This window comes from Dama dama, chromosome X, assembly GCF_033118175.1.
Source record: "Dama dama isolate Ldn47 chromosome X, ASM3311817v1, whole genome shotgun sequence".
In the NCBI taxonomy this organism is placed as follows: domain Eukaryota; kingdom Metazoa; phylum Chordata; class Mammalia; order Artiodactyla; family Cervidae; genus Dama; species Dama dama.
The window spans coordinates 59,275,134-59,300,373 of record NC_083714.1 but is presented as its reverse complement, the minus strand read 5'-3'; the positions used below and the strand labels follow the sequence as shown (position 1 = coordinate 59,300,373).

General features: G+C 40.9%; 2 protein-coding genes across 2 annotated transcripts in view; one reads left to right on the top strand and one right to left on the bottom strand.

Annotated features, from left to right (window-relative positions):
- Window positions 1-25,240, bottom strand: part of IL1RAPL2 (interleukin 1 receptor accessory protein like 2) — a 633,564-nt gene that overhangs the window by 586,098 nt on the left and 22,226 nt on the right. The window contains exon 2 of the mRNA XM_061137577.1: window positions 21,944-22,217. Within this exon, the coding sequence (XP_060993560.1) occupies window positions 21,944-22,217 (274 nt within the window). The remainder of the gene's footprint in view (window positions 1-21,943; window positions 22,218-25,240) is intronic.
- TEX13A (testis expressed 13A) lies at window positions 5,925-7,102 on the top strand. Its single transcript, XM_061136884.1, has 2 exons — window positions 5,925-6,383; window positions 6,506-7,102. The coding sequence occupies exons 1-2, from the start codon at window positions 5,925-5,927 to the stop codon at window positions 7,100-7,102; spliced, it is 1,056 nt and encodes a 351-aa protein (XP_060992867.1).

Sequence of the window (25,240 nt, the reverse complement as noted above, 5' to 3'; positions counted from 1 at the left end):
CCATCCTCCCCTAGGCCTCGGGATTCCTACCTCTGTTTTATTTGCTTGTTTGTTTCCAGCTTTCACCTCTGTAAATTTTGTTAAAACACCAGATTTCAACCACAAACTAAGTGCTGAAGACATTGAATTCTGTAATATTTTTCTCTAGTTCTGTACTCTCTCCTAGGTTCCAGCCCAGTACATCCATTTAACTATGATTGCATATTAATATCATGAAGGCACTTATCAGCCCCAAGACTGAATCTCCTCCCTACAATCTGTTATTGCTCCTATGTTATCTATAATAATTAGAGAGGCATCACTAATCATACTATCTAGTTTCTCAAGTTAGATGCCTCAAAATCATCCTCCATTCCACCTCTGTGTACTTATTTCCCTTACACAATTGGTTAACAAGCTGTGCTAATTCTGTTTTAAAATGCTCCTCTTACCTGATATTTCATCTAGGTCCTGCCACAGTTCAAGCACTAACCGCGTCTTCTCTGTACTACTAAATTAGGATCTTAACAGGTTTCCCTGTCTTCATTTTTTCCCTCCTCCAACCTTTTGGCCAAAATAAATTATTTATTTTAATTTTCTGAAAGTGTTTACAAGCAGAATTAGAAGGATGGGAGCATAGAGAGACATGTGATCACAAGCTAAAGTTCATGTTTAAAGTGTTATAGAAGTAATAAAAAAAAAAGGTAAGGTAAAAATGTTCTGAGGCTAGAAGAGAAGGCAAAGAAGTAAGCAGGCAAGCTATAAAACTGTCAATGATAGTGGACAGTGGCAGAAAGGAAGATGTCGATGGAGGAAAAATCCTCTAGGAGGGATCTATCTTAGGCACTCTGTTTTTCTTGTTCTATGTCCTCTTCCTGGGTTATTTTAACCATTGCTTCCAATCCAAAATCCATATCTCAATACTACATCTCCAGCCCTGATGTCTCTCCTAAGTTCTAGGCTCATACATCTAACCACCTATAGGATCTCTATTGGGATGTCCCACAGATATCTCAGTATGTTTAAAGGTGAACCCACCCTAGTTTCTCTTTCATTTACCATATAAGCCCATAGCATCATTATCTACATAATTCCCTATAACAGAAACCTGGGAATTACCCTATTCATTCTCTCATCCCAGCCCTTTCTGACATTCGTATCAATTCTGCTTAACAAAAAGCTCTGGACGTGCATCACTCCATCCTAAACACCACTGCCCTTAGTTTACATTTTGAATTATGGTAGCTAATGCTACTGGAGAAGAGTGGAGAAATAACTCCAGAAAGAATGAAGAGATGGAGCCAAAGCAAAAACAATGCCCAGGTGTGGATGTGACTGATGATGGAAGAAAGTCCAATGCTATAAAGAACAATATCGCATATGAACCTGGAATGTTAGGTCCATGAATCAAGGTAAATTGCAAGTGATCAAACAAGAAATGGCAAGAGTGAACATTGACATTTAAGGAATTAGTGGAATAAAATGGACTGGAATGGGCAAATTCAATTCAGATGATGGGCAAGAACCCCTTAGAGGAAATGGAGTAACCCTCATAGTCAACATAAGAGTCTGAAATGCAGTACTTAGGTACCATATTAAAAATGAAAGAATGATTTCTATTTGTTTCCAAGGCAAACCAATCAATATCACAGTAATGCAAGTCCATGCCCCAAACACTAATGTCAAAGAAGCTGAAGTTGAACAGTTGTTCTATGATGACCTACAAGACCTTCTAGAATTAATGCCAGAAAAGATGTCCTTTTCATCATAGGGGACTGGAATGCAAAAGTAGGAAGTCAAGAGATACCTGGAGTAACAGGCCAGTTTGGTCTTAGACAACAAAATGAAACAGGGCAAAGGCTAACAGAGTATTGCTAAGAGAACACACTGGTCATAGCAAACACCCTCTTCCAATAACTTGAGATGACTCTACACATGGACATCACCAGATGGTCAATACTGAAATAAGTCTGATTACATTCTTTGCAGCCAAAGATGGATAAGCTCTATATAGTCAGCAAAAACAAGACTGGAGTTGACTATGGCTCAGATCATGAACTCCTTATTGCAAAATTCAGACTTAAATTGAAGAAAGTAGGGAAAAACATTAGACCATTCAGGTATGGTCTAAATAAAATATCTTATGATTATACAGTGGAAGTAACAAATAGATTCAAGGGATTAGGTCTGATAGAGTGCCTGAAAACTATGAATGGAGGTTAGTGACACTGTACAGGAGGCAGTGATCAAGATCATCCCCAAGAAAAACAAATGCAAAAAGGCAAACTGGTTGTCTGAGGAGGCCTTACAAAGAGCTGAGGAAAAAAAAGAGAAGCTAAAGGCAAAGCACAAAAGTAAAGATATGCCCATCTGAACGCTGACTTCCAAAGAATAACAAGGAGAAATAAGAAAGCCTTCCTCAGGGATCAATGAAATGCAAAGAAATAGAGGAAAACAACAAAATGGGAAAGAGTAGAAATCTCTTCAATAAAATCAGAGATACCAAGGGAGCATTTTATGCAAAGGTGGGCACAATAAAAGACAGAAACAGTACGGACCTAACAGAAGGAGGAGATATTAAGAAAAGGTGGCAAGAATACACAGAAGAACTATACAGAAAATATCTTAATGACCAGATAACCACAATGGTGTGATCAATCAGCTAGAGCAAGAGACCTCTTGGAGTTTGAAGCCAAGTGGGCCTTAGGAAGCATCACTATGAACAAAGCTAGTGGAGGTGATGGAGTTCCAACTGAGCTATTTCAAGTCCTAAAAGATGATGCTGTGAAAGTGCTGCACTCAATATGCCAACAAATTTGGAAAACTCAGCAGTGGCCACAAGATTGGAAAAGGTCAGTTTTCATTCCAATCCCAAAGAAGGGCAATTCCAAAGAATGTTCAAACTACCACACAATTGCAGTCATCTCACCTGATAGCAAAGAGATGCTCAAAATTCTCCAAGCCAGACCTCAGCAGTATGTGATCCAAGAACTTCCAGATGTTCAAGCTGGATTTAGAAAAGGGAGAGGAACCAGAGATCAAATTGCCAACATCTGTTGGATCATCTAAACAGCAAGAGAGTTCCAGAGAAATATTTACTACTGCTTTATTGACTACGCCAAAGCCTTTGACTGTGTGGATCACAGCACACTGTGGAAAATTCTTAAAGAGATAGGAATACCCAGCCACATTAACTGCCTTCTGAGAATTCTGTATGCAGGTCAGGAAGCAACAGCTAGAACTGGACATGGAACAATGGGCTGGTTCCAAATTCGGAAAAGAGTATGTCAAGGCTGTACATTGTCACCCTGCTTATTTATATGCAGAGTACATCATGCAAAATGCCAGGCCGGATGAAGCACAAGCTGGAATCAAGGTTGCAGGGAGAAATATCAATAACCTCAGATTTGCAGATGACACCACCCTTATGGCAGAAAGCAAAGAGGAACTGAAGAGCCTCTTGATGAAGGTGAAAGAGGAGAGTTAAAAAGCTGGCTTAAAACTCAACATTCAAAAAACAAAGATAATGGCATCCGGACCCATCACTTAAATACAAACAGATGGGAAAACAACAGAAACAGTGACATACTTTATTTGGGGGGGGGCTCCAAAATCACTACAGATGGTGACTGCAGCCATGAAATTAAAAGACACTTGCTCCTTGGAAGAAAAGCTTTGACCAACCTAGACAGCATATTTAAAAGCAGAGACATTACTTTGCCAACATAGGTCCATCTAGTCAAAGCTATGGTTTTTCCAGTAGTCATGTATGGATGTGAGAGTTGGACCATAAAAAAGCTGAGTGCTGAAGTGTTGATGCTTTTGAACTGTGGTGTTAGGGAAGTCTCTTGAGAGTCCCTTGAACTGCAAGGAGATCCAGCCAGTCAATCCTAAAGGAATTCATCCCTGAATATTCATTGGAAGGACTAATGCCGAAGCCGAAGCGTCAATACTTTGGCCACTTGATGTGAAGAACCAACTCATTTGAAAAGACCCTGATGCTGGGAAAGATCGAAGGCAGGAGAAGGGAATGGCAGAGGATGAAATGGTTGGGTGGCATCAACTGGATGGACACGAGTTTGAGTAAGCTCTGGGGGTTGTTGATGGACAGGGAAGCCTGGAGTCCTGCAGTCCATGGGGTCACAAAAAGCCAGGCAAGACTGAGCAACCAAACTGACTGAGCATCTCCCTAACGGGTCTCTTTGACTCCAGTATCTCCCCATTCCTTACCCTTCCGATTTCCACAGTATATTTTGAATGCTGTTTCTGCAGAAGTCCCTCAAGCACAAGCAAAAACATGAACACTTCCCACTAAGGGTTGATAATTAAAATATACATATTTAAATGGAAAGAAGGCACAAGATAACATTTTAAACAAGACCTAAAACACTGGGATTTATACCGCTGGTACTTAACTACCTTCTTAAGCAATACTTTAACACCTGGTTGATCATCTTTTCTCAGTCACTATCTGGTATAAGACCCTTAAAGAATAAATGTCTTTTTCAAAGTAGTTCACAGCACAGAACATAATGCCCAGATAACAAGTAACGAACATCTCATTTTTCAGATGGAAAAATAAATTAAAACCCACAACAAATGTATGCCTGCATTGCTAGTCCCTTGGGTTACAAATAATGATAGAGAAGAGACTAGAGAGAGCTAACTTAATAATAAAGGTAGCCTGAGATGAGACCTTAATGTCAGGCCAAGGAGTTTGTCACAAGAATTCATTTAAATGTTTTTAAAGCTGGAAAGCAATATGATCATAGGAAACATTAGGAAGATATTAGAAATTAGAAATGGAATTCAGGCAGATTATTTAAAAAGCAACAGTGGCACCCCCTAAATGTGAATGGATGTCAAAAAAGTTTGACATCTGAGGTATTAGCAATAAGTCTTGGAGACTGATTTGATTCTTATTAAAGGGAGGTGGTATTAGTGATTTCAACGTCTCTTTACTGAACAACATAGGAATATAAAGAATTGTTTCTTAGGAGAAAAGTTATTTACGAACCTTTGGATTTGAGATATCTTTGGAACACACAGGAAACATGAATCTAGATCAGGAGTTGGCAAACGACAGACCAAATCCTACCAGTTGTCACTTTTTGTACATAAAGTTTTGCTGGAACAGAGCTACTTCTTCAAGTATTACTTATGATTGCTTTTGTGTTGCAAGTAGTTGAGACAGAGGTTCTTTGCCTACAAAGTCTCAAATAATTACTACATAGCCCTTAATAATAATAATAATAATAATAATAAAAAGTTTGCTAACCAAGTATCAGAATTTTGCTGTGTCTATAACGGGAGCTACAGAATCTTGAGTGGGCAGGGGGCGGTGCGAGACGCTACTGAGAAGTTGGAGCTGTTTCCGGTTGTAGAATATTCTGTCAGTACTAGGGGCGGGTCTCATGAGCAGGAGAAACCATCATGGTGGGGGGTTGAGAATTTTGATACTCGATTACAAGCGCTTCATGTTCTTGGTTATGAGTCTTTTCTGACCACTCCTGTTTCTCCGTGACTTCAAAGACTTTCAAAAGTACCGGAGTTTCCCTTACATCCTGGAGGAGGGGAGAAATCTTCCTCACACACCTCTCCCACCCCTGCCATTTCTGGAAGTTGGAACAGTCCAAAGGTAAACAAGGTGAAGGGTCTGTAGGAGCCTGTCTTTCTTCAGAGCCCTCAGGAAGGGAGGGAGATAGAGATCAAAATCATTTATTTTGCTGTGGTAGGTGGTTTTGTTTGGGCTGCACTCCCACTGACAGGAGGTGAGGCTTGGTGGGAGGTGTCCTAGGGCAGGGTATAGGGTCTTTAGGAGTTTGTGAGGTTGGCGGCGGGGTGGGGGGGGGGGGCAAGCAGAGAAGAGGATGGGGGAGGGGAGGGAGAGGACTGATTGATTCATCCCCGCAGAGCCAGCCAAGTGCCAAAGGCACTCAGTCATCATGGCCTTGAAACCTGAAGACCCAAGTAGTGGTTTCTGGCATGGTGAAGTGATGGCTTTCATCAATGGGAGAATGTCCAGGCACGCGAAGGGCCCGGAGTTCTACCGTGAGAATCTGTCTCTGTCCTGCGAGAATGTGGAGGACAAGTTCAGGGCCATCCTAGAGGACCGTCAGGTGCCCAGCCAGGCCAGAGAGGCCTGTGCTTGGGGCAGCCTGGCCCTGGGTGTGCGTTTTGCCTGCAGAGAGAGCCAGTTACACGGGCACAGGGTGCAGTGGCTGCACGACTTAGCTGGGCTGCACAAGTCGGCCGCACATGCCTTGGCCTCAGACCTGAAGTTGTTCGTGGCACAGCACGAGGTAGAATGCAAGGAAACAGCCTTCCGGCTGCAACAAATGCAGGCCAACCTGGAGAAGATGCGGAAGGAAAGGGATCAGCTGAGGTGGAAGCTCTTCCAGGCAGTAAGATTACTTGGTCCCCGCCCTGCTTCCCGCCCCAGCCCCCAGTCCCAGCCCCAGCCTCGCCCGCCTCCGTTACAGGTCTCAACTCTTTTCACTCCCTCCAGGAGCTGGAGTCTCTGCAGGAACGAGCTGCCAAGGGGCCAGGTCTGGCCATGGCCACTGCCAGTGGGGCTGAGACAGAAGGAACCAGTGAAGAGGAAGAGGAGGAGGCAGGGGCCACTGCTACTCATGCTGCCGCTTCTGAAGCCACAGGAGGAGGAAGACAGGAGGATGCAGAAGGGGCAGGAGCTGTGGGGGCGGAGGAAGCTGAGCAGGCAGCAGAGGAGATGGTTGTAGACGTTATGCAGCTTCTCGGAATTGTAGACCAGAAAAATCACACTTCTGGTGGGCAAAGGAAGGGAGATCACAGGTCCGTGGAAACAGCCAGGCGTTATCTATTTAAAACAACCAAGTCCATGTATACAGCCTCACCAGGGACCCTTCCTGTCCAGCTCCCTGCCTCATTCACATACTCCTACTCATGCTCCTCATCTCCTTTTCCAGATGCACCCACACCATCCACACCCACACTGTCCCCAAGCACATCATCCTCACCAGCAGCAGTGGTCACAGCAGGAGCTCCAGCTCAAGCGTCTCCCCATTGCAGGCCCTTTGATTTTAGCTTGTGGTCTAATGGAGGGGGCCTGGGGAATAGACCCTCAAGAACCCACCAGAAATAGGAGTGACTCTGATCCCCATCAGCAGAGAAAACCTACAGCATTTCGAAGGCCAGGGGATTGGAACTGCCCTTGGTGTAAAGCCCTGAATTTTTCAAGGCAGAAAATTTGCTTCCGCTGTGGGAGAGATATCTGGCTACAGAACCCTTGATTCAGAAATGTGAAACAGAATAGAAACTTACCTGATGGGAGATCAGGTTTCAGAAGGAGGGGAAGGGGGGTAAGGGGGCTTGGGAAGAGTAGAGAGAAAGGGTGGGTGGTTAAATGGGGGAAAGGAGTTGTGAGAGAGGAGGGGAAAGGGGTGGGAGAGAAGGTATGGGATAGTGACTGGGGAAGGTATAGATTGGGGGGTTAAGGGGAGAGAGATATATAGAGAAAAAGACTTGTTTTGACGATGCCCTTTGTATTCCAGACCACTAGCATTTGGCACCCTAGAACTGCTGCAGCTTCTGTTTGTATTTCTTTTCCCAAAACTAGTATCTGTTGGACCTGAGCAGCCAGTATATAGCACCCCAACTCCCTGCATTACCCCTCCCTTCACTAGGCTGTACATGTTTGGAGGAGGAGTAGACATTTGACGCATGTTGAGCCAAATAGTCTGAGAATCTGAATAGAGGCTGATTCCATAGTCCAGATAGTGTTGGGCACTGAAGCAGTGGGTCACTGGGAGTCAGGGTCAAAGTCAGAGCCATGAACACGGAGGCCACAGCTGAGGCCTGGCCGTGACTGGGGGAACAGAATCACATGCTTTACAGAGACCAAGTGTCCTTTAGAGAATGACACTATGAGGGCCCAGGGAGCAGGGAGGCACAGAGAAGTAGAGAAGAGTTAATCCTGTGACCCCAGAGATGGAGACTGACAGCCTGACCACTCTTCCACTTCCTGCTGTTGTGCTGAGTGAAAAGCCACTTCACAGCAATCCTCTTTTCTTTAAGCTAACTTGAGCAGGTTCTTGTTCTGGGCAACCAGATTTTTGTCAAGCCAGAAATTTATGCCAGAAGAGAAGTTGCAAACTGTAAACCATCAAAGAAAATGTTGGAACTGGTTGGTTAGGTACATCAGAGAGTTATGGGTAGTGGGGATTCCTGCATCCCAAGTCTCCAGGAATGAACGGAACAAGAAGCTCATTCATGTTCTGAGCAAGTTATTTGAGAAACAATTAAAGCAGTCCTGGGGTTGACCCCGGGTTTACAACAGGGCAGAGATTCACCAATCCTAAAGGAATCCCTCAGGGCTTCATACAGAGGATGCCAGCACCAGCTGCAGACAAGGACTGTCCTCATTGTTGTTCAGCCTCATGACAGGAGAATCCTTGCCAGTCCCCACTTCCAACTCAGGACAGGCAGATCTGAACAGGGACCTTGTGCCACTGCCAAGGTGAGTCAACAACTGATAGTGCCTGGAGGGTTTGCTGGTCTAGACCACTGACCAAAAGACCAAAAAATCCTGGGATTTTTTTTTTCTCCCCCATCACCAGATTACAGTGGGAGGGGAGTCTGGCTACAAAGGTCCTAGTAAATTCAGAAATGCATAATAGAACCCACCCTGATGGGAAATCAATTTCCAGAGGGAGGGTGTAAAAGGGGGAGGGGGAGGATGGTATGTATTTGCCTCTCTGATAACGATAAGCTGTGCTGAGGTGAACTAAATGTATGGTTTAGCCCACAGGTGGAATGATGTTGAGGAGTTATACCTGGACCAGACTGAGGCACAACTGGAAGAGCCCTGAACATTCACTGGGGACTGTGAACCTAAAGACTGAAACTTTTTATGACCCTAAACTAACCCTGGGACATTTCTACAGCAGCTGGATGTGACTCTTGGTTGTCTCCTTTGGGGGCAGATGTGCATAATTGTTACCAGGATCTGTGGCCAGATCCCTAGCTAGTTATTAAAAGGCTTTCACTTGACAGAAACCTTCTTGGGCTTGTTTATATCCTCATAGGGTAGAATTTGGGGTTTCCCAGGTGGCTTAGTGGTAAAGAACCTGCCTGCCAATGCAGATGATGAAGGAGAAGTAGGTTCAACCCCTGGGTCGGGAAGATCCCCTAGGGGAGGTGGCAACCCACTTCAGTATTCTGGCCTGGAGAATCCCATGGACAGAGGAACCTGGTGGGCTACAGTCCATAGGGTCACAAAAAGTCGGACACAACTGAGCATGTGTGTGGAGGGTAGAATTTCACAGTTTCAGCATTCCTGACAGTGCAACTGGCTGTCATCTGATGATGATGTAGATATCTCATCTCCAGGGGGTGTCCTGTGAATTACAGGATGTTTGGCAGAATCCCTGGCCTCTACCCACTAGATGCCAGTAGCACGCCCCACACCGCCAGAAGAGATTGTAACGATCAAGGATGTCTCCACATGTTCACAGGAGAACAAATTCACCCCTGGTTGGGAACCATGGAGGCAATGAAATACTTAGGAGTAGTTGAAAGAGGGGGGAAAGAGTTGCAAGGGCAGTGTGTTTAGCAGTGCCCAGGGCTCCAGGGAGTGGGGTACTGTGACACGAAAAGTGTTCAATGGGTTTGGCCATGTCTGATCTTTGAGCCAGTCTGGGTGGGGGTGGGGGTAGAAGCCCAATCGCAAGGACTGAGGAGTGAGTGGAAGTGAGGAAGTGCTCAGTGAGAGGGGCTCTTCTTTGAGGACGTTTAACTATGAAGGGAAGGAGTGACATGTGTGGGATACAAGACTGTGAGAGTTCTTTGAATACCAGAGAAACTTGGGCCATGGGGAAGGAGATAGCTGCAGAAAGCTTGAACATGCAAGAAATATGTAAGAGAATGAAGTAGATCTGCATACTATATTGGAGACATGTTCAGTGCACTATTTAAGAAAAAAAATGATGGTACCTTAAGTGAAACAAAGTTACTCCCCAAATTATTCTGTGTGCATATGTATCAGACATACACACGTGTGTGTGTGTGTGTGTGTGTGTGTGTGTAGGATTTATGTAAGCATAGAAATGCTCTGGAGAAACTTTTTTTATCCAGAAAAATAGAGTAGGGTAGGGACAGTATGATAGAGGGCTTTTATTTCTTTATATACCTCTGTGTTAGGAAAGTAAGATAAATGTTCACAGATATAAGAAAAAATAAAGTTAATTTACTGGCTTGGGTAGGCTTGGAAAGGCCACCTCTTCCTTTGAGACAGGAGAAGAGAGCAGACACTGATCTCTGTCACAAAGGGGTGGGAAATCAAGACGGCTCTTGCCAATGTACACCTTAGACTAGAGACCTGAGAGTGAGTAAGGAGAGGAGGTCAGGACGGGAGTGTGGGCTTCTGAACAATGGCATATTTAGGGATCACTTCCACAAGTAGAATGGGGAAGGAGAAAGAAAAGATGACATCCTGTTTCCCAGTGGGCCAAACTGGGCCCAAATGAAAGAAAATCAAAAGGCATTGCAATAGGAACCTAGGAGGGGATACTGGAAAGGAAGGTGTTCCAGAGGGGTACCAGACACTTAACTTTGGTAATACACATTGTTTTCATAACTTACTTTTTTTCAGTAAATGATTTGGTTTGTTGGGATTTGGGTTTTATGTTTGATAGGATTAAGAGAAATATACTGACTTTCAAGATTTTGTGTTTCACACTCAATATAAAGGTTCTTCTCTCTCTCTGTACATACAGAGGAAAGGATTTAATAAACTGAAGTTAATTCCACATCTATCACTAAATATCCTCAACACATCCAACAGAGGTGATATGACTTGGCTTTTGAGCCCTTAGGCTAGCAATTCTTAGATGAGCAGCTCAAGAGTAAGAGCTATAAAAATGATGCTGCTTCAAGAAAGACCCCAGGTGGCACAGTAGTAAAGAATCCACCTGCCAATGCAGGAGAAATCAGAAACATAGGGTTCAATCCCTGAGTTGGGAAGATCCCCTGGAGGAGGGCATGGAAGCCCACGCCAGTATTCTTACTGGGAAATCACATGGACAGAGGGACCTGGTGAGCTGCAGTCCATAGGCTCACAAGTTGGATGTGACAGAGCACGTACACACAAGAAAGACCCAGCCTCAGTGAACAAGTGAAGGAAATAGAAATTTCATAGGTGCCAAGTGTTTGGCCAAAGTCAGTGATTTTTATGTCTAGAAATACAGTAGTGATCGTCTCTGGACTTGAGAAAATGGCAAGCAAAGTAGCAAAAGGGAAGCAAAGTAGCGAACGTAGAGAAGTCAAACTTGACTACACCTGTCTCTAAAATGATGCGAAGTAAAAAATAAGTCACATTTTATTTAGAAACAACAGTGCTTTTCAATCTTTGTTTTATGTCAAGTGGGATCAAACTCGAAAGTTTACCAGATTGTGTATACAACAATGTTATCTAATGGGAAATTTCCCTACATGCCTTAAAGTTTAGAAATTTCTGTGACCTTGTACCATGCTATAGAACATTGTCATTCAAAGCATCATTCTCTGCACTGTCATCTCATAATAAGTGCCTCCCTGCTGTCTATTTCTGTTTCTATTGGCAAGACTTAACATATTAGAAAAAGAAAAGGTTTCATGCAACCAAAATAAAAATCCCCAGACCCTAGTGATCTAAGGGTTACAGCCAGTAAATCAGCAACCCATATGTATGGAAAGTGTCCTCTATATTTGTAGAATCTGTGTGTATGTGTGTGTGGGGGGAGTTGTAGTTCAGGGTAAGTTTTAGACTCAGAAAAGGAAGAGATAAGATACAGAGAGAGGGAGGGAGGGAAAAAGGGATAGAGAAAGAGAGAGGGAAGGGCATTTATAGAGGTAGATAGATATAGAGAGAGATAGATCTCGCCTGAGAGTGAAAGTGTTGTGTTCTCAGATGCTAAGTCAAGTCCGACTCTTTGTGACCCCCTGGACCATAGCCTTCAAGGCTCCTCTCTCACTGGTATCTTGCAGTCAAGAAAACTGTAGTGGGTTGCCATTCCCTTCTCCAGGGGATCTTCCCAACCCAGGGATTGAACCCTTGTCTACTACACTGGTAGGCGGATTCTTTACCACTGTGCCACCAGGAAAGCCTGAGAGTAAAAGAGGTGAATGTAAATATGAAATCTGGCCAAAATACTCTTCTTTACAGGGAGTCAGAGGAAGGCTTTGGGAGGGTCAGGGTAATGGGGCTGAAAAATGAAAATATGCATATACCACCTCTGAACCTAAATAAGGGTATATTGCCTTATTATCAGCGAAGAGTATGATCTAGTCTGGAAATTAATATGTGTAGCTTCGTGTTAATCTGGGTATCATTTTATTGAGATAAAGGCCCTGTAGTGGAACTATGCACCACCATCCTCCTTGGCTTTTTTCCACTTCATAGCCATGGATAGAGACTGTACTCATTGAAAATTAACCAGCTACCTTGCCAAGGTGGATCATTCTTCAGGGTGGTGAGAGAGTGGGGATGGTGTCGTATGAATTCATTCCAATTGTTGAGAAAACTACCTGGAGTGCATGTTTTTACTGATAATACTGAGGTCAGCAGCATCTCGTTTGTTAATAAGGGTTGAATCAGAGAAGGTAATTTATTCCTCTTAAATACACATTTTCTCATTGTATAAATCTTAATTATGTTGAATTGGTTCATGGTGCTTTTCAGATCTACTTTTCTGTATATTTTCCTTCTACTTTTCTGTATATTCATTCTACTAACTTTTGAGACTTTGATATTAAACCTCCAACCAAAAATCTTAATTTACCTATATAAAAAATAATTGTAACATGCACTCGTTTAGTTCAGTCACTCAGTCAAGTCCGCACTCTCTGCGACCCCATGGACTGCAGCACCCCAGGCTTCCCTGTCTATCACCAACTCCCAGAGCTTAGTGAAACTCATGTCCATCGAGTCTGTGATGCCATCCAACCATCTCATCTTCTGCTGTCCCCTTCTCCTCCCACCTTCAATCTTTACTAGCATCTGGGTCTTTTACATTGAGTCAGTTCTTCAATATATACTGATTTTATATATGTATGTATACATATGTAAATTTTATATATGTATGTAACTTATGTAATATATGCATATATATGTAACTTTATATTTACATATAAATATATGTAACTTTGTTCTGTATTTTCCAAGTCTTCTATAAATATGTTATCATACTTTCATAATTTAAAAAATAAAAACAAAAGAAAAAAAAAGAGGAAAGAAAAAAAATAAATATACATTTTCTCCGTGGAAACATCACCTGCTAAAAACATGCAGTGTTATCTGACTGCATGGTAAGGTGCTCATTAGTTCTGTCCTTTATCTTATTGTCTAAGAACTGGTCAATGTCTTAAAGTCTCACATTCCAAAAATATATCTGAAACCTCCATAAACTAAGTGTTATTGTGTTCACATATAGAACAAAAGCCTTGATAAATGCTGGTTCCAGTCACACTGACATCCCTGTTTTTCTCTGCACATAGGTCATGTTTTACTGCCTCCTTGCTCTTAAACATTGCTTAACCTGCCTGGTAATTCCTATACTATTGCCACCTGATTAAGATCCTCAAGCACCATCTCAAACATCATAATTCTATAAGTCAAAAGTTGTTTTTTCTTACTTTCTACTACTATTTTATTTCTTACAGTACTTTTTGCTTCCTCTCATGTGTGATAGATTAAAGACATGAAGTTAGCAGGTCTCTACTTCTCTCTGCCCTCAAAAAACAATCCTCTTTTTGGCTGAAAAGGCCTCTCCAAAGCCAGAAACTTCTACAGAGATTCTGTGTTCCAGATCATTTTCAGGGCTTTTTCTGTGAAAAATAGGTGTAATGGGCAGAAAGAGCTGAAAGAAATTGCAAAGAACAATCTGAGTTTAATTAGGTTATATTACAAAGGGGAACAAGGGCTTCTTACAAAGAAAAAAAAAAAAAAACCACCAAGAGATAGAAGATGAAAGAGGACAAAAGAGGAAAATGCATTCTAATGTGTTTTTTAGTTGGGAATGAGAATGAGGAGTGATGAGAGAGGTTTCTTGGCAGCTGCCTTATGTGGGAAAAGATGATTTCAAATACTGTGGAGGTGGGACTTCCCCATTTTTTGTGGTACCATGGACTATAGCCTGCCAGGCTCCTCTGTCCATGGAATTCTCCAGGCAAGAATAGTGGAGTGGGCAGCCATTCCCTTCTCCAGGGGATCTTCTTGACCCAGGGATTGAACCCGGGTCTCCTACATTGCAGGTAGATTCTTTTACCATCTGACCCACCAGGGAAGCCCAACTGTCCTCCCATATAAAATAAAAGTTAAGCTTAAAAAATAGATTGAAGGCAGACATGTTGGAAAGCAGAGAAACTAATTAGGAGTTTATTGTAACAAGAGAGATAAGAGATGAGAGATAAGAGATCTTGGCATGGACTGGCAGTGGAATGGAAGGCACAGATTATGTAATCCCCAAAGGTCAAGGAGGTTAAGACCCTGTGGAATAATACATTGACCAATGGGAGATAGGAGCTGAGAGAGAAACTGTTCTCCTATTCTCCTCCTGGATCAAGTATGTAAAAATACCCTTCCTTCTTTACTGCCTCACTTTACTTTTACCTTGGTCCTGTTTCCCTGGGATTACAATCCCTGGGTCATAAAGATCCCCTGGAGAAGGAAATGGCAACCCATTCCACTATTCTTGCCTAGGAAATGCCATGGACAGAGGAGCCTGGCAGGCTATAGTCCCTGGGGTCACAAGGAATTGGACACGACTGAGTGACTGAGAACACAGCACACACTCTAATACATATTCACTTTTTGCCCCAGGATTCACTTTCTAGGAACCCAAAGATAAGATAGGAGGAAGATCAGGAGTTCAGTTTTGGATGTATTGGTTTTGATGTAGGTAGAGATGCTGAAAGTCTGTTGGATAAAAAATTCTGCAGAGAGATCTGGGCTGGAAGGTATCCATGTTGAAGTGACCAGTGTGCAGATGGTATATAGAACTATGAGACTGCATAAACAGATCATGGAGGGAAACGGTGTTAATAAAGATTAAAAAACTAAGGACCAGGCCCTAAGAGTCCTCTGACATTAAGAGATCAGGAGAAATATGAGGAGTCAGCAAAGAAATTTCAGAAAAGATAACTGATGAAATAAAGGGAAAACAGGAGAGTGTGACTCTTTGAAACTCGGGCAAAGAACATATATCAAAAAGAAGGGATAGTCAACTGTGCTAAATGTTCTGGTCTTATAAAAAGAGGAATGAAAATTGACTTGACCATTGAATTTAGCATTGTTGTAGTCATTGGAGACTGCAGTTTTGGTGGAGTGGTTAAGGTAAAATTCTGATGGAAGGGACTTTCCTGGTGGCTCAGACCATAAAGAATCCATCTGCTGATGCAGGAGATGCAAGAGACCCAGGTTTGATCCCTGGGTTGGGAAGATCCCCTGGAGAAGGGAATGGCTACCAACTCCATTATTCTTCTCTGGAGAATTCCAGGGACAGAGGAGCCTGGTGGGCTACAGTCCATGGGGTCGCAAAGAGTTGGACACAACTGAGCAACGTTCACTCCCTCACTCACTGATGGATGTAGTTTAACAGAGAATTAGTGGAAAAGAGCTTAAGATGGTGAGTGCAGACAACAGTTTCTTTGCAGTAGTTTTGCTGCAAATGGAAACAAAGAAATGGAGGCAGTGGTTGTCAGGGGAAGTAGAATTAAGAAGCATAGACCTTAACCTGTGTGTATGCTTATGGAAATGATTCAGTAGAAATAGAAAATTCCATGATAAGGGAGATGGGAGAATGGCTTCAGTGATATCCTCAGGTAGCCAAACAATGGTCAGAATAGAATGTATTAGTGAAGTGACTGGTCTTACATGAGAGATTTGCCAGTCCATCAATGACAACAAACCTGAAGTACAGATACCAGTAGGTGGGTAGATGTAGTCAAAGTTCTCTCCTAACTGCCTCAATCTTTTCTCAGTAAAATGGGAAACAGGGGAGGAGATGTTGGAGGCTTGAGAAGAGCCAATGTGAAATAGTCATCTAGGAAGACAGGAGACTGAATGGTCCAGTAATACATAATAAGACTATTTGACAGCATTTGAATACATGTAACTCCATGGCTGATTCATGTCAATGTATGACAAAACCCCAAAAAATAAAAAATAAAAAAATTAAAAAAAAAAGAATCCATTTGAGATTCATGATGATGAATTTAAAGTGAGATTAGTAAACATTATATGGTTTCCTTCAGTCAGGTTCAGCTAGAAGGATACAAATACAAACATAGATGGAGAGTTGGATTTATACAGTGTTGTGGTTTTCACAAGTGAGTAAGATAAAGGGGGAAAGGGTCTAGGGAAAAAAGAGGGTATATATGAGATTGATTAAATTGACTGATCATGGAATTTAAACTGTTAGTTTGAGAAGAGAGTGGTGGATAGTGAAAGAATTGTGGGACCAGTGAGTTGCAGCTCTGGGTAGAGTTAATACATTATTAGAACTGTGGTACAGAAAGAGTGAGCCCAAGGTGGTGGCCAGAGAATACATGCAAATGAGATAATCCAGGAGATTACTACTGCCTCCACCACTCCAAAATGTTGCAGATCACCTACCTGCCACAACCATTACATTACCTAGTTGGACACTGGAAAGACTTTGAATTTGCAACTCCTGCAGTAAGTTGAAACACTGATATCAACAAAATAATCATAAAACAGAAGATCACTGAACTTATGTAATGATAAAAGGAACGGAACTAAATGAATACCAGTGTTAGGTAGCTCATCGGTGATTACTTGAAATTAATTCTTGTTTTCTAATGATCAAATATAACCCATTAATTCTTACCAAGCAGGTGATCCTGCTGACTAAACTATAAATATGTTTTCCCTCAGCAAATAAGCTGGAGTTGAAAATGACATAGGTATTATAAAATAGAATGATTATATTTCTGATTATTACAAAGCTAATGTTTTACAATATGGTTATATTCTAAACATTATAGCATGTCTAATTTACTATTAATGCAATAAAAATAAACAATAATTGATACTACTTTGTCATTTAAGTTATGCACAGTTTTTTAAAATAAGCAGATCATCAAATTGCGGAGGCTAAAAAATAATATTTTCAGGTTATATATGTGTTCTTTTATGCATATTTGCTACAAAAATAACTGTATCAGGGACTCCCACTTATAGACCAAAATAGGAGGAAAAAAATAACTAACTGCATAACACTCTAGCCTACACAGGACAGAAGAGGCCATTGCTGCAGTCTTAAGACCCTGTTGCACAATCTGGATATTTTCTGAAGTTAATTAATTCTCTAAGATTCAGGATCTCATTTTTCCTACAAGAAACTATCTGCTATCCTAGAAATTACTACCTGGGCAACCAACTTGTTGACACTTAACTTTTCAAAGATCAATAGTTAAGCTAGAATTGAATTATGAGAAATGTTCGGTCCTTGAAAATCTCTTGGTTACCATGGTGGGGAGTAGGTTAGGTGGGTGGAAGGTGATAAAAGCTACTTCTTAGTGTCTTAGGTAGACTAGGACAATTACTTTTGTTTCTAAAAACATAAATTTCCTTGCAGTATGGCATAAAGCAAGTCCCATAGTACATGCTCAATGAATATTTGTTGACTGAAATATATGAGTTAAATGACTGGATAATGTTACTAAATATTTCATATCTGCATTTTTTAACTACACTGAAATCAGTAGAATAACTTTTAATGAGGTTGATAAAGCATAGGAAAATAATACATAATTACTTTAAAGTAGTATCAAATTCAAGATTTTAGGTGATATAGATATTGCCAAATGCAGAGCCTTTTTCACTATAAATGTCACCCTCTTGGCAATGGCATAACATCACCTACATAGACTGAATTTGGAGTCTATGATCCAAATTGACTGGAGTCAGTGATCACTATTAGATCTGAAAAATATGTTTATTATTTATACCCAAATTCTAGCTATTTCACTTATGCCATTTTGGAAGAGATAAAGGACAAACAAGCAGATTACAACAACAACAACAACAAAACAATGAGGAGGTTATGTCAAAGAGACAGATGCACCAACTGAAAGAACTTCCGAAGGTCAAAGGTGGATGAATTTGACCCAGAAAATACAGTAATTACTGAATTATTATCCAGTGTATAATATAAATTTCCGTGAGTCCATAGTGATATAATAAATGATTGAATAAATAAATGGGAGAAAAAAAACAAATATCCCATGCAGAAGAAATCTAAATAATTTTATATAGATATGGGCTTCCCTGGTAGCTCAGATGGTAAAGAATCTGCCTGAAATGCAGGAGACCTGGGTTCAATCCATGGATCAGGAAGATCCCCTGGAGAAGGAAATGGCTACTCACTCCAGTATTCTTACTTGGAAAATTCCATGGACAGAGGAGCCTGGTAGGCTACAGTTCACAGGGTTGCAAAGAGTCAGACATGACTTAGTGACTAACACTTTCACTTATGTACTTAGTTTGCTTTTAATGAAATGGAGCATAACTACCATTTCTTATGTATGGACTATTGAGAAACTACTTCCTTCCAAAGAGGACAGTTTGAAAAAGGAGGGGAAAAATAACAACTTCAGAGTAGAGAAAGACAAACACTACCTTGAGCCAGATGATCAAGGTCAATATCAACAGTGATAAAACATGTTGATACTCCCTACCCTTGACATGATGTGATGAGAATGCATTTTACCTCTGTGTTCTTCCTCCTCAAAACACACTACTCCAGTATAAGCATGAAAAATTATCAGGTTGAGACTTGAGAGACATTCTACAAAATGTTTGAATAGTACTATTTAAACTGTCAATGTCATTAGAAACAAGAATAGTGTGAGAAACCCCTACATCCAAAAGGAACTTGAGATATGACAATTAAATGTAAGGTGATCTCCCAGATGGAATCCTGGAACAGAAAAGGGGCATTAAGCAAAATCTGAGGAAATCTGAATAAAATATGGACTTTAGTTAATGATGATTGGCTCACTGGTTGTAACAAGTGTACCACAGTCCTGGAAAATGTTAATACTAGGGGAAGTCGGTATAGGTCATACAGAAACTTTCTGGAGTATCTTTGAAACAATTCTGTAAGTCTAAAACTGATCTAAAAATTTTAAAGAATATTTAAAAGCCAGTTGGGAGCTTTTATTGCAGCACTTTTTATAGGGAAAAATATATATGCACATCAATAGCAAAATGATAGACTAAATTGTGATATCATAGACTACTGAACAACACAGAACAGTGTATACTTAAAAGGATGAGTGCACTCTCTATCAGTTGACTTGGAAATATTTCCAATATATATTTTTAATACAGAAAGAAAATGCATGGAAATATGTAGCTCTCTTTTTAGTTTGTAAAACAGGAGAAAATCCCCATGTGGATATGCTTGTGCAATTAAAAGAATCAGAAGGTATTCAAGGATACGGGCTTCCCAGGTGGTGCTAGTGGTAAAGAACCCTCCTGCCAATGCAGGAGACGTAAGAGACGTGGGTTCTATCCCTGGATTGGAAAGATCCTCAGGAGGAGGGCATGGCAACCCACTGCAGTATTCTTGCAGTGTCCTGAAGAATCCCATGGACAGAGGAACCTGGCAGGTTATAGTCCACAGGGTCGCAAAGAGCCAGACACAAGTGAAACGACTTAGCACACATGCATGCAAGGATACACACTAGACTGTTAGCATTTATCAGAGAGGGGAAAGGGTAAGATGAGTACATGAGTGTTATAGATTTTTAAGGAAAATAGGAAGAGAGGAAAGAGAGCCAGACTGGAGAAATAAGCAGGGCAGGGGAAGTAAGCAGTAATTAGTTCAGTAATTCATTATAAATATAGCACCTGTATGTAGTTGGCTGATGCTCTGCAAATAAAATATTTAATTTGTGAAAACAAAACAGAGCAAATTGAATTCCAGGAGGAAAAATTATCTATTTTACATTGGCAGGATTTAATGAGGGAATGAAGAAGATATAAACAAGGAGAGAGTAGCAGCACCCTAAAGAAGAGAGTGAAGCCAAATTACACCCACTTCTCAGTTCCGCCAAGAACTGTCCAAGGAGGTGAAAATGCTGCTTATTACAAGGTTGTGATCAGAATGATTGCTACTTTTGCCACTATTCTGGGGCTTTTGCCCACCACAAAGAGATGAAACTTGTTTCCCCAATACTTCCTCCCAACACACATACAAAAGTTTTTTTTTTCAAAAGTGATTCTTAAGGCATCAAGAAAGTTCTCTATTTATATACCACCTGTTCTCCTGCCCTTTTGAACAATGAGGCCACATCAGGAATTTCCAAGTGCTTTTGATGAAGAGGTGACATAGCTTTGGCATTAGACAAAGTGTAACAGGAAACAAAAATGGAAGGGTCTGCATTTCTCAGCAGGTAAAATCCAACAACAGAATGCAGATCCCTGGTGAGCAAGATCAGACCTTTCAAATGGCAGTTTTGAAAATGGGTTTAAAGTCACCTCAGCTACCTACTTCAACACTTAATGCAGTCTTTATCTGAGATTTGAGATTTTAGACCCTGACAAGGGGAGGTGGAGAGGGCAGGAAGGATATATTGTGGAATTCCTGACCAAAAAACTGATTTCCTGTCACTATGAACTTCTTGCAAACAGGAACTGTATATGTGGTATCTTCCTAGTATACTATATAGGAAGACAGGAGGACTATATGTTTATAGGGTCCCACATTGAATACTTAGATACAGTAGACTCAAATTCACATTGCAAATTCTACAAAGAATTTCAGCAGAAGCTCACCTGTTAAAAGACCTCCCAGAAGCATTTGAAGCTATTTTCCATCAATAATAAAGCTGAGACCCTGACCTAAATGATAATTTAGGCAATTTTCATGGCCAGATATCAAGATCATTGAGCCAAGTAGCTCTATACAAAAACATTTGTTAATACAGATCTTCCTGTATTAACTATTAGGGTTATGGCCTGATAAACCCACTGTTGCTGTTGTTTAGTCACTCAGTTGTGTCCTACTCTTTGCGACCCCATAGACTGTAGCCTTCCAAGCTCCTCTGTTCATGGGATCTCCCATGCAAAAATGATGAAGTCGGTTGCCATTTCCTTCTCCAGGGGATCTTCCTTACCCAGGGATCAAACCTGCATCTCTGCGTCTCCTGCATTGGCAGATAGGTTCTTTACCACTGAGCCACCTGGGAAACCCAAGTTGAAAATACCTGAAGTCAAAATACATTTAATACACCTAACCTACTGAACATCATAGTTTAGCCTAGTCTACCTTAAATGTACTCAGAACACTTTCATTTCACATTGGGCAAAGTGATCTAATACAAAGCCTATTTTATAATAAAGTATTGAATATTTCATGTAATGTATTGAAAGTGAAAAACAGAATACTTATATGGGTACAGAGTGATTTTAAGTATATCATTTGTTTACCCCATGATCATATGGCTGACAGAGAGCTGCAACTTACTGCCTGTTACTACCCAGCATCATGAAATATTATCATGTCACATATTGCTAACATGGAAAAGATTCAAAATTTAAAGTGTGGTTTATGTTGAATATGTGTCACTTTTGCACCATCATAAAATTGAAAAATTATAAGTCCAACCATCCATCATAAGTCAGAGATGGTTTATATAAGACCCTGGGGAAGGGGTGGAGATGGGGAATAAATGAATTGCAAAATTGTATGAATTAAATGAGTACACACAGTAAATGGGAATCTTGCTTTATGAAAATGTGATAAGAACTTGCTATGTTGTTTTGATAAATAATTAAAATGAAATTTACAGAAGCTCCACATGCACTGCAGCCTGTCAAGAATATACCCACTGTATAACATAAGGCACCCTTACACATTCCAGTCCTAAACAAGATTACCACCTGTGACGTTGAACAATGTTTTCACATAGCACTCACCTTAAAACACAAGTGTAGAATCCACTGTCTTGTGCCTCAACTGAGTGAAACCATATTGAATCTTCCTCTTTGCTCATCCTGACCTCTGAAAAGATGATGGGCTCTTCCAAATCATCTTTGTTTTTGTACCACATCAGCCTGAGCCCAGTGCTTTGGGCCATGCTATAGTTGGTACGAATGTAACTGTAGAAAAGGGCACATTTCACTCGGACTGGCTCGCCTGCCAAAGCCATGTATGTCTTGAGATCCACTGACCAGTCAATGCAGCCATCCACTGAAAGAAAACCAGATTGGGCATGAAATGCAATGAACATTGTTGATAATGATGAGAGCAATAATCAGTCATTGCCAACATATACTGAGGACTCACTATGAGCTAGACACTGAGTCACATGCTTTACATAGATTATCTCATTCAATCTTCCCAGTGATCCTATGACAAGGGTGCCCAAATCCCCATGCCATGGACCTGGACCCCTCTACCGGTCCACAACCTGTTAGGAACGGGGCTTCACAGCAGGAGGTGAGTGGTGGGTGAGTAAGTGGTTTCACCTGTATTTACAGTCACTTCTTATCACTCTCATCCCCTAGGTCTGTGGAAAAATTGTTTTCCATGAGACCACTTCCTGGTGCCAAAAACATTGGGGACTACTGACCTATGAGATATATCTTATCCTTGGACCTGGGCAAGCAGGATTCCTGTTCTATCCCTGTGCCTTTGGAGTATTTCCAGTCCTCTACAGTAATCTGCTTGGAGTTGACTAGATCCTCCTGGGGTCCCCACAACTAGGTACCAATTCCAGTAGGGTGGTTGGCCAAGTGTATCATTCAGTCCAGTTCAGTTCAGTTCAGTCGCTCAGTTGTGTCTGACTCTTTGTGACCCCATGTATCGCAGCATGCCAGCATCATTACTGCCAGCCAAACAGCATCCGGTTAACAGGATTTTGTGGGACTGGATGGCTGGAATGATCCTGGCAAGCTGATTTTTGGTGACTCAAATTGCTTATATAGACAGGAGACCCACAAAACAGAGACTTCGTTAGGACTCCTGTATAGTCTAGGAGGAGCCCTGAGATTGAGGTTTTTATTATTCTTATTTTATAGACGAGAAAATAAATGAGACTCAGGAAAGTTTAGTGATTTTGTCTATGGATACAGAGCTAATAAATGGTGGAAAACCAGTCTGTGATTCCAGAGACTGTTTTCTTAACCCCTATCCTGTACTGCCCCTGTCTATAATTGTGACCAGAACCATTGTTTTATTTATTTGCCTTTGAGAAAGTAGATGCCAGAGCTGGAAGCAGTGGGTACCTAAAGTGATTATTTGCCACTGTCTACACGCCAGTTTTCCATGGTATGACCTATTAATAGCAGATATTTAATCACAGCTCAGTTTCTTTTTATACCCTTAGGCCTCCCTTGCTGCTCAGCTGGTGTGTGCTCATGGGAATATATTATATTAATGTCCTATATTAATGTCAAGTTTAATCAAATAATATTAGGTGGGTAAATCTACCATTAAAGAAAGACATATACAGTGAATTTTCTCTTTTCTGGAAAGGTTGGAAATGAGACACTGTGGCTAATTTTATATGCTAGTCAATACAATTAGCATAGCTATTCTACTTCCAATGGCTGATTTTCAAAGAATTTCATCAAATTATGCTACATCCCTTTGTGTGACTTGATTACCCTTTATAAAATAATCCTTTTGTAAACTGTATAAACACTGTCATTTTAAAATTATGTTTCACTTATCATTTTGTGAACTCATCTGCTTCCTTTTTTTAGATGTTGAGAACTCTGTAGCCCAATGTGTTTATATTTTACCCTCAGTTGACAGGAAAAGCTCAGAGCTACATGCAATGCTCAAGTGTAATAAACTATCCTACCTCAGGATTTTGCTTTCTCTGCAGAAGGGCTTCTTGACCTGAGGCTCAAGGACACCCAGAGGCAGATTGACTGGCTAGATTTCAAGGTGGTGCTTATTTGCATAGCTATACTTTTCTGAGGTAAGGCTCCATAGCTTCCATAGCTCTTTATCAGATCTTCAAAGGGGTCTGTAGCCCAAGAAAGTTTTTGAATTCTTTGACTTCTGATCTCTTTGTGACTTCATTTTTCACTGCCTTGCTGCATATGAGCATCTATTATAAGTTGTCTCAAATCCTCTTGTAGTATGTCAAGTATTCACTAGAAATAAATCAATAATCAAATAACTCACCCTAAATTTATAATGAAGGGCATTTGAACTTTGAGGACTCACAGGGCACCAGATTCATCACTATGAATTTTGATGACCATTGTGCACTGTTGAAGTCAAAAAGGTACAACCAAATTGGACTAAGTACATACTGATCTCTAGCTATCTTTTGGGGGGCTTTTTTATTCACTTCCAGGTATCAGTTGTTTACCTGTCACTTGTCATTCTCATAACTGTCAAGAACAGGGAGGGGGGGAATCTACATTACTTAATCTTTGGGGTCATTGTAGATTACTGGTGATACATCACTGTATTTAATGCAATTTTGATATTTATTGCATTGTCATCTTTAAATGAATTTTATATTTTCCCTACTATGGATTATTTGTGATATTGCTCCCATACATTAACACAACTGAGAGGAAACGATATGCCTTTTTTTAGAAAATGTATTTTTTCCTCATGCTATGCTAAGTCATTTTAGTCATATCCAACTCTTTGTGACCCTATGGGCTGTTGCTCACCAGGTTCCTCCATCCATGGAATTCTCCAGACAGAATACTAGAGTGGATTACCATTATCTCATCCAAGGATCTTCCTGAACAAGATTGCACCTACATTTCCTGTGTTTCATACATTGCGGGCAGATTCTTTTCTACTGAGCCACTGGGGAGACCATAGCTTTATTTTAAAAGTTGGTTAATAGAAGAAACAAAGAAAATATGGGGGTTTCTTAAAAACTCCTTCACATTCCAGTTTTTGTTTTTTCCTAACCCTAAAGGTGCATAGCAAATGCTTATGAATTAACAAATGTGGCTTGGAAGAGTAGTTTTAAACCTCAATGATTACCTACTTGATAGAAAAAAAAAATCTGGAATGTTTTTTCATTTGCACCCTAAATCCCTATAGTTACTTCCTCTAAACAATCTGTTGCATAACCTACACCTGTGCAATGCTAACAGCCTGGTTTGTCCCATTACTGACAGGACATGGTTTGTATAAAAAATAATCAAAATATCTGCTCTTGGGACATGACAATCAGGCTCAAAGGAGGGTGAAGACATTTTAAGTGCCATTACAATCAGCTTTGTCATACA